Source organism: Antechinus flavipes, chromosome 4 (genome assembly GCF_016432865.1).
Source record: "Antechinus flavipes isolate AdamAnt ecotype Samford, QLD, Australia chromosome 4, AdamAnt_v2, whole genome shotgun sequence".
Taxonomy (NCBI): domain Eukaryota; kingdom Metazoa; phylum Chordata; class Mammalia; order Dasyuromorphia; family Dasyuridae; genus Antechinus; species Antechinus flavipes.
The window spans coordinates 119,568,452-119,579,395 of NC_067401.1; the positions used below are offsets into that span (position 1 = coordinate 119,568,452).

The 10,944-nt window shown below is 35.1% G+C and overlaps 1 protein-coding gene across 1 annotated transcript; it reads right to left on the reverse strand.

Moving 5' to 3' along the window:
* Window positions 1-7,777: 7,777 nt before the first annotated feature.
* LOC127558730 (olfactory receptor 4D1-like) lies at window positions 7,778-9,202 on the reverse strand. Its single transcript, XM_051992000.1, has one exon. The coding sequence runs from the start codon at window positions 8,954-8,956 to the stop codon at window positions 8,021-8,023; it is 936 nt and encodes a 311-aa protein (XP_051847960.1). The 5' UTR covers window positions 8,957-9,202; the 3' UTR covers window positions 7,778-8,020.
* Window positions 9,203-10,944: the final 1,742 nt, after the last annotated feature.

Below are 10,944 nucleotides of genomic sequence, written 5' to 3' on the forward strand. Positions count from 1 at the left end.
GCAGAAAATAGGAGAAAAACCAGAAGTTCTACTTCCTAGCATAATCTCTTCCAAATTCTTTTGGGAAAATGTGATAAATAAATTTTAAAATGTTAATTTCCCTGGCAGAGCAACTAGCTGAAGTATTAGCTGAAGTTCTTTCCAGAATCTCATCATGTCTTCTGTAAGCTCCCCTCCACAATTAGTATCACATAAAAAGGCACACACACACACACACACACACACACAAGTATATTAGAAACATCTCTAAATTTGGAATAAGTAGACTTTATAGTGGACTTTATAATTTGTGATATTAAGTTAATCAGGTCACTCTCCTTTTTTGGGTCTAAATTTCTTCATCTGTAAATTGGAAAGGTCAAACTATGCTGTCAGGAAAAGAACAATGTACTTAAGAGTCAAAGTACCTCAATCCAAATCCAGGCTTGACTATGTGACCTTAGAAAAGTCACTACACCTTCATGACCTTCAATTTCATCTCTATTTCCTTGCTTAGTCATTAAAATAATGGCTTTCATATGCAAAAGTGAAGAAAGAGAAAAAGGAGAGGAAGACACATAGAAAAATAGATCTGAAAAGGAAGTGGAAGAAAATGAAGAAAATAAAGAAAAAAGACTAAGGGGAAGACTGAGAAGGGAAAAATATGGCTTGTATAAATTATTTGTCTGTAAATTATATGCCTCTTTATTTGAAGGAAAAGTACTCTCTGTATGTATGTTCTCTGTATATCTCCATATTTCAGCTTAATTAGACATTGATGAGCAGAAATGGATGGGTCATGATTTGCCTAAAAGAAAGGAGTGTTGACATCAATGAAAATATAGAAGTGCTGAAATAGTGAGATTTATTACCCTGGAAAAGCCATATTTAACTGAATTGGGATTCACTCAACAAAAATCTCATAAAATCTTTTGAAAGCTGCCTTCTCGTTAGTACAGTCACATATTACAATACAGAAACATGTGCAGTGGAACAATCTTTGAATAAAGAGTCTCCCTAGGTGTCAATTTCCTCATCCATTGAGATTAGATTATCTCCAATGTTCTTTCCACATCTATTATTCACTAATTCAATTCAGCAAACATTTTTGAGTCCTTAATATGTATTGGGGATGTGGAGGATGCAAATATACATAAGGGATAGTCTGTACTCTTTTCAAGGAGCCTGAAGTTTCATTGTAATTACTCAATGTCATCTTCTAACCTACACACATATGTGAGTGTTTGTGCGATGTGTACACACACACACACACACACACACACACAAATTTGGCACTGGATCTCAGATGGCTGAGCAGTATGAAAGTCATACAGATTCCTCAGCTGCTAAACAAATGTAAAAACTTCTCTCACCTTCTCTCTTTAGGAGACCTCTAAAAAGGAGATCACTCAGTAAATATTTTGTGTTTTGTATATTTTGTGATAAGATCTTGATATGAGTGAAGAAAGGGCATCCTTCAACATGCAAATTGACACAATGATAATTATTGTATATACAATACGATATTCTTGAGCAGAACAGGTCCTGGAGTGGACATGAAAAGGAATTAAAATGTGATGCTAAATCTAAGACAGCAGAATTAAGAGAAAGGGAAAAGGGTAGAGTGAAAAAATATGCAAAAAAATGATAAAGAGAAGGAAGGGAAAAGACAAAATAAGAGAAGAGGAAACCATATAAATAAATAGGGATGGAAAGGAAGTGGAAGAAAATGAAGATAATGAAGGAAGACTGAAGAGAAGACAGAGGAATACTAATTGGGTGAATTGTATGGTCCATGAATCAGCATGTCTCTTGATATAAAGGAAATAAATGTATCCATCTTTTTCTCCCTATCTTGTCCCCCCTGCCATTTCATAAATCTGCCAAATCATAAATTACAAAAATGTAATCACTGAAAAGTTCAAATTATATATGCAATAAGATTTAGCTGCTCACAAAAGATTATATCAATCAGAATCTCCAATATGTAATCTCCATTCTCATTTCCACTAAAGTCACCAAATCCCTCAGCATACATGCATCAGCCTTCTATGCCTCATGAAAGTGTTACCTTGTGTCAGCCTTCCAATGAAGCCTTGTCATATGATATACTCCTAGGGATCCTCATCTATCTTCTACCCTAAATAAGACAAGGGATCTATGACTTCAATTTTTTTCAGGGCAGATTATAGTTTTACAAATTTCCCGGATCTTTGCCCAGAACTAACATACATACAGGTATGGCCCAGAGATTCAGAGGGTAATCACAAGTGGAAACAAGATTGGGTCTAATCCAGAAAGCAGAACTGAAGACACTGTCACTGGAGGCAAAGAACAATGGGAATTATTGAAATGTGCCTGAAAAAATGCAAATAATCTTTGAAATTCCTGTTGTGGGACAAAACCCACCAGAGTTTACAAATTGTAGGACTGCTAGGAGGATAGGACTGGAGGTATCATAAAGGACAGACTTCTATAAAAGTCAAAAGACTCACTCTCCAGGCTTTAAAAAAAAAAAGTTTAACTGGACAGTCAGAACCATGGATAGAGCCTATTGGACAACTAGATGAAAACTGAAAATTTGTCAAATATTGGATATGAAAATTGATTATCTGGATTCAAGTTCAGTTTCATCTACTTACTTTCTGGTTGTATGACTCTGGACAAATGGCTTCATCTATTTGATGATGATATTGACCTTTCTCAAATATAAAATAGGTATGATAATATTCATATTATGTAGTTCACAAGGTTTTTGTGGAGCACAAATGAGACAGGAGCAAGAAGGAGGGAGAAAACAACAGGGCCTGGATCTAAACATGACCTGGATTTCATAGCTAGAGGAAATTCCTGGTTGGGGAAATACCTACCAATATAGATAAGCATCTTCTCTACATCTTACTCACAACTCTACATCAACTCTACAACTTACAGAATTATCTAGAGCTCTGGGAGGAGCCAGCCAATATATGCCATTGGTCTCCATGACCAATTTTTCTATACCTTACACTGTGCTTCCTCTTCTAAATTAAATCTCTTTGTAAAGAAAGTCTCAAAATTCTATACAATTGTCACCTAATAAATCAGTTTTTTTTGTGTGTGTTTTTTTTACCAGCAATCAAAATCTTAACTAAAGGGATATAGTAAGGATTGGTAGGGGAAGAAAGAAAAAGGTCAAGAGTATAGCAGAAGGGGGCAAGGAGTTTACAATTAAATTCAACTAAGCACCATAAAAAGTGTACTCCTTGAAAGTAAGAGCCTTAATTTTTGGCCTGAATCCCCTTCTCCTATCACACTGACTTGAACACAATGAATAATCCATAAATGTTTTGAATTGAATTGAATAGAAGGAAACCATGTGACCCTGAAGAGTAGTATGAAATCGTTGAAGCTCCAGGGTAGTTGAACCCTCGTGTCTATATTTAAAGCCATGCTACAATTTAATATTTTGAGAAAATTAACCAGTTACTCCAGAGACATTTAAATTCCCAGGCTGATTTGTCACAACCCCAGTTCTAGAATGGAATCCATATAGAAAGTGATTTTAAAAAGAAATGGAAGAGGCTATATAGAATTCAACTTTTTCATCTGCAATACACAGAGAATCCATGAGGAAGAACCAAGGGTTTCAAACATGGAGTGTTCAGATCTGTATCTGGTCATATTATATATATGTTCATACTCATCTATGTTCTCCTAATACATGGCCCAGACCTATAGGGAGCCCCAGAAAATGAAGAACAATATCTAGTTTATGAAAGAATGCCAACCAATTCTTCATGGCTTTATAAGATTAGACAAGATAAAATCAATCTATATTAGAGCAGGAAGGGTTTGCATTAATGATTAAGAAGAATGTCTGGTCTTCTAGAAGTTTCAAACAAACAAAAAAACAAAAAACCAGGTGAGCAAATGAGATTAGATATCTCTTTTCCATTGCTTCTTTAAGAAGATAATAGATAATCATCTGATATTCTTTGATTGAGGTCAGGAGAGAGGATGAAATAAACTCAGGTTTGTTTTGACTCCAGGATTCTATAACTGGAAAGGCAGTCAAATCACAAGAGAAATGTTAGCTCCTCAAAACATAAGAGTCTTCCCTGTTTGGAAACTCCAGGATTCCATACTGAATGTTAGAAATTTGATTCAAATTTAATTCATTTCAAAGTCTGTACTTTCCAGAGTTATGCTTGATTATTCACCCGCTTCCTAGGTCATTTCCATAGGTTTTCTATAAATGTTTGAATTCTTTTTTTGAGAGAGAGAGATATTGTTAAAATAGACTCTCAATTATTGCTTAGACAACCCCAGCAATCTTCCATTTATTTCCATCATTTCCATTGTCTCTCTGATGAGCCTTAGAAAAGGTTCCAATTAAATGCTATGGTGTAAATTATTGCCTCTCTTCTAAAGACTCAGAAATGTACATGTTTAATAATAATCTCTCCCCTGAGCTTCAGTTTGTCACTATCATAATACTCCCCAGGAATCTGCAAAGGTCTTTTTTTATTTTTAAACCTTTTTATTTTCAAAATATATGCTGATAGTTTCACCATTCACCCTTGCAAAAGCTTGTGTTCCAAATGTCTTTCAGCCTCTCTTCCTCCCACCCACCTCCTTTAGATGGCAAGTAGTCCAATATATGTTAAACATGTGCAATTCTTCTAAACATATTTCCACAATTATGCTATACAAGAAAAATAAGATCAAAAGGGAAAAAATGAGAAAGAAAACAAAAAGCAAGCAAACAAGATCAAAAAAGTGAAAATGCTATGTTGTGATTTACACTCAATCCCTCTGGGTGCAATGGCTCTCTCCATCACCTGTCCATTAGAACTGGCCTGAATCACCTCAATGCTGAAAAGAGCTACATCCTCAGAATTGATCATCACATAATCTTGTTGCTGTACAATGTTCTCTTGGTTCTATTTGCTTCCCTTAGCATCAATTCATGTAAGTCTCTCCAGGTCTTTCTGAAATCATCCTGCTGATCATTTCTTACAGAACAATAATATTCCATAACATTCATATACCATATCTTACTCAGAATGGTCATCTTTTTTCATCTAGTGCTTTTTTATTGGTCCATCTCATAAAAGCAATAAAACCCAGTATATGACTTCTTGTTCAGTCATTTTTCAATCATATCTGACTCTTTTTGGCCCCATTTGGGGTTTTCTTGACAAATTTATTGAAGCAGTTTACTCTTTCCTTCTCCAGTTCATTTTACAGATAAGGAAACTGAGGATAACAGGGTTAAGTGACTTCTTTAGGTTCACACAGCTATAAGTTTCAGAGCCCATATTTGAACTCAGGCTGATGAGTCTTTCTGATTCCAGGCCTGGCACTATATTCACTGTGCTTCCTCAGTGCCCCAGTATAAGAAGTACTGAACAAAAGCCCTTAGAGAATATTAACCTATTTAAAGCACATATGGACCATATTTCAAAGTTTGAAGATTAGATCAAGATAGTTAATATTAAGTAGTATAGTTATACCAGAAATATAATATCACCTTTGTTTGGTTGGCTTTGCCTATTTGCTATTTGTTAATAGTACATACCTGAACCATGAGTCTCTTCATTCAAATTCACTAGAGGCTCCACTAGTTGTATAGATAATAGCTGTCTGTGCAGAAAGTTGAGTTCCTTAGTTTTGATAATGTATAGATTGGAATTGATGCCAAGGGAAGGCCTTAAACTCTTGCCCGGGGCCTTATGGATGATAAGATACAAGTATTTGATTCTCTCTTAGCCTCTCACTGCCTATGGATCCATGAATATACATTCTGAATTTGAAAAAAAATGAAATCACAATTCATATTGGGAGATGAGTGCCAGGAGCACAATAACCTTTAAGTTATTGCTTTCTTGAAGAACCCGCTTCTAAGCTTTTGTCACTGAACATGTTCTATGGCCCTACAGGCCTAGTGGAACAAATTACTAGTTGGAAATTTATGTTTGTGTGCAAAAATGTTTGTGGCAGCCCTTTTTATAGTGGCAAGAGACTGGAAACTGAATGGATGCCCATCAGTTGGAGAATTGCTGAATACATTGTGGTATATTAATGCTATAGAATATTATTGTTCTATAAGAAATGATCAGCAGAATGATTAGAGACTTACATGACCTGACACTAAGTGAAATGAACAGAACCAGGAGATCATTGTACATGACAACAAGACTATATGATAATCAATTCTGATGGATGTGGCTGTTTTCAACAATAAGATGATTCTGGCCAATTCCAGTGATCTTGTGATGAAGAGAGCCATCTATACCCAGAGAGAGATTGTGGGAAATGAGTGTGTATCACAACATAACATTTTTACTCTTTTTGTTGTTGTTTGCTTGCGTTTTATTTTCCTTTTTGATCTGATTTTTCTTGTGCACCGATCCAACTGTATAAATATGTATGTATATTGGACCTAACATATATTTTTATGATGTTTAACATATTTATATTGGATTACTTGCCATCTAGGGGAGGGAGTGCGAGAAAAGGAGGGAAATTGGAATACAAGGTTTTGCAAGTGTCAATATTAAAAAATTATCCATGCATATGTTTTGAAAATAAAAAGTTTCAATAAAAAAGAAATTTATGTTGGAAGATATGCTATGTCTCTTCATTCTGCCTTAAGATAAATATGCAAATTATTGAACACCAAAATTTTATCTCAATTTGGTTTCAAATATTTGAGTTCTGTGAGTGGGTTTTTTATTTTTTCTGATGCAGCCAGTCACTTTAAAAATCACAAATTAGTGAAGCATTTACTGCTCAATGGTTCAAAAACCCCCAAAATAATAACAATAACTCCTTGAAGTTCTTAATTCAACATCCATCTGGATATTTTAGTAGTCTCTCAAATTCACCATACTTAAGACTGAACTTACCATTTCCATCCTACTCTAATTGCCCCCTTTCCCAGTTCCTTAATGATATTAACAATCTCCTAGGCACTCAGATACTAAAATTCAGTCATTACTGATTTTCCTTTTTCCTCAACTTCCAAATCCACTCAATTTCTATGTCTTTCTCCAATATCCTTTATGGTTTATTCCTTTCCCTATACTCATTTTTTGACTATTGTAGTTCATGTCCTTATCATCTCTTACTTTGACTAATAGAGTAATCTTCTAATCAGTTTCTCTGTCTCTGGTCTCTCTCCCTTACAATTCAAGCTCAAACAATTGCCAAAATAATCTTTGTAATCTACTCTACTAATTAAAAAACCTTCCATGGCTCTTTGTTGCCTACAAAATTAACCTGACATTTAAGAACTTCCACAATCTGACTCCAACATACTTTCCCAGCCTTATTTCACATTACTCTCCATTATACCCTCTAAAGTCCAAACAAACTTCATGAGTAGCCCTTTCCTTCAATCTAAACCCAACCTATCAATTCTTGCTGAAAAGCATTTTATGGGCCATTCTTCATGTCTAAGATTCACCTCCTCATCTCTTATCATCATTCTCCTATTTTTTTAAGGTTCAGTTAGGGTTTCATATCCTCTGTGAAACTTTTCCAGTGAAATTTTTTTTTCGTCTTATCCAAGTTTTCCTAGAACTTTTTGGCTGTATTAACCCTTTACATGTTGCATGTTGCATTATTATATTATATATAACATATCAAACACCATCATATTATACACCATTACACATTTATTTATACATTTAATGTATTACTGTATAATTTAAATATAATAAAATATTTTATATTAATGTGTTTATTTACATATTTACACATATACTATATATTACACAACCATTATATATGTATACAAATATAAATTACTCCCACCCCTAGGAGAGGGTAAATTTTTTGAGGAATTACTTTTTATCCTTCTGATTCCTTGCACTTAACATAGTGCTTTGCCCATTTAAGATGTTTTACTAAATGTTCATTGACTTGAATACCAACATCCCTTGGTTTTCTTATTCATATGCATCCTAACTCTTTAATGATTAAAGGTAAATTAGAGGGAGACGGAGTTCTATGAGAAGTCTCAAAAAATTCTCTTTGTTAATTGATTAACTAATCAATCTCTTCTGGGCATTGAGTGTCGGGTCCACAACCGTCTCACAGCTGACTTCATTTCTTGGTTTCGTAGAGTGTATATCATGGGGTTCAGCATATGAGGCATGACTGTATAGCTGATGGAAATGACTTTGTCTGTGGGGAAGGTGGTGAAGGGCCGGGCATATGTGTAGATACAGGGCACAAAATGCAGCGCCACCACAATGATGTGGGTGGTACAAGTGGAGGCAGCCTTTCTCCTTCCCTCCCCTGAGTGGGATCCCAGCATCACTAGGATGATCGTGTAGGAGACCATCAGGATGATGAACCAGATAATGACCAGCAGCCCACTGTTAGTGATGATGAGGAGCTCCAGGAGGGAGGTGTCAGTACAGGCTAGTCTTAGAACCTGGGGGATGTCACAGTAGAAATTATCTATGATGTTGGGACCACAGAATGGCAATGGGATGAGAAGAATCAACTGAATAGATGAATGCAAAAAGCCCACTGCCCAAGCAGTCGCCATCAGTCCCATGCATAATTGTGTATTCATGATAGAGACATAATGGAGGGGACGGGAGATGGCGATGTAGCGGTCATAGGCCATCACTGAGAGGAAAAACAGGTTAGCCCCTCCAATGCAATGGAAGAAGAAGATCTGGGCCATGCAGCCATTGTAGGAAATGGTCTTGGTCTCTGAGAGAAAGTCAATCAGCATCTTAGGGGCAGTAACTGAGGAAGAACTCAGGTCCAGAAAGACCAGATTTCGAAGTAAGATATACATGGGAGTGTGAAGCCGGGTATCAAAGGTTACTGTGACCATGATGAGGATGTTGCCCAGTATTGTAGTAGTATAGACAAACAGAAACACCAGGAACAGAAAACTCTGCAACTCCCACATTTGGGAGAGACCCAAGAGGACAAATTCAGATATCCTAGTGAGGTTCCCAAGATCCATGAACTTGAAGTTCTTCTCTCAAAAAGCCTGGAAGAGAAATAGTTCAAAAGAAATCAATTAATTCAGGTTCATTTTCTTATAGAATTTGTAATAATGGGGAATTGAGAGGATTAAAGACCATCTGCATTATCTTTATAACAAAATATTTGGTAAGTTACTGAACAGTGCAATTTTGAATATGGTATGGATATTTAGTAGCAGACCAATATTTTCAATCTAATTTAACAGCATTCCATTTATCTACAATGTACCATTTTCAAATGATTTTATAACTTCATAGAAAGAAAGCTGAAAAGAGAAACTTAACAGGAACTCTACTTGCTAACATCTTAGTTTTGATACACTGGCACAGAACATTTTATTTCCTTAAAACAGTCCCATATTTTAGACTTTCATATCACAACCATAACCCCTCCCAGTAGTTATCCAAATTAATGAGCTTTGATTGTTGAATTCTTTCATTTAACAAAATTTGTATTAATCATGTGTCATATACTAAGTTCTATATGAGGGTGTTTTGGGAATTCAATGAACCATGCTGATTCCATCTTCTGACTCAATTCTGAATCTAGCTCAATTCCCTTTCTATCAGTTATGGATCTAGTCCAATTACTGAGAAAACTTTATTTGATGATGGGAATTGTAAGAAAATTATATATTATTGTTTGAACCTAACTCTGAGTGGCTGGAAAGCTGGACTACCTCTGTCTATATTCTGCTGACCAGAAACCCATTCAGATCTAAAGTATAATACAAAGAATTTTCTCATAATTATATATCTCAGGTCAGCTAATTGCTGTGGTGAATAGAATACCAGGACTGAAGGTAGGTGTACCTGAGTTCAAATCTGGCTTCCGACACTTAACACTTCCTGGTGTGTGGCCCTGGGCAAGTCACTTTACCCCAATTGCTTCAGCAAAATAAAAAATAATAATTACATATCTCAGGCAATCCACTTGCCTTATTTGAAACCTGTTCCCATACTGTCAATTGTTTCCTAGTTCCTTTGATTAAATACAGACATTTGTAGAATGCCTCTTTTTCTGTTTCAGGAAATTGTACCTGTTTACTTCCCACCCCCCTCAAGTGGAAATCAGATTATCAAATCTTGTATCCTGATTTATATGCTATTATTTTTTTTCTCTTAATGCAAAAAAAATCCTATCTTCCCTTGTATTTGGAGCCACTGCAAACTGAGGAGGCCAGGCACTAATTTATTATATAATTGGCATATATTGCTTAACGAATAAATATGCTTGGAAGCTTGAACCTTTGTTTCCTCAATTATTTCAGATTTCACCAATCACATGTATCAAGACCTGGAGATTCAAAGAAGAATAGGATATGTTCCATATAGGTCAGGATCGTATTTAAAATCTAAGTTCATGGTGAAAAAGAATTGTATTCCATGCCCTATTTCCTTGAGATTATATTGTGAAAGATGAAAAAAAAAAGTCTGTTTCCTTAATGATCCTTCAAAAATGGTAATAAGCATGTTTAAAATAAGCCAAATTATCAGCGACCCTCCAAAGAAAAGTGGATTTAAGAGGAAAACATTAAAGAAATGACCCCATCAAAATGTTCCCAAAATAATGGGGGGGGGGGGGGAAATATACATTAAGAAGAACTAAAACAACAATAGTAGAAGAAAAATATGCTCCAAAATGACACATAGAAACATCAGAAATGAAACTAGTCCCTTCTAAAGACATAAAATGGTATGATAAACACACTGGATGAATTAAAAGAATAAATGAAATTAGAAAAAAGTCATGAAACTAAATAAAGAAGAAACTAAACATTATTAATATATATCGAGAAAAAATTAGAAACTCAAATTTAGAATCAGACATGGAAATAGTAATGGAAGAAAAAAGCAATCATTTCATTAGAGAAAAGATTGATGGAAATAAAAAGCAGAGGACTGAGTAAATAAAGTTGCTTAAACATAAACTTTTTGGAATCTACTCACATAAAAATGTTCAACT

Coding starts and splice junctions, on each gene's coding strand:
- LOC127558730 (XM_051992000.1), bottom strand. CDS start 8,956: ATGGATCTTGGGAACCTCACTAGGATATCTGAATTTGTCCTCTTGGGT.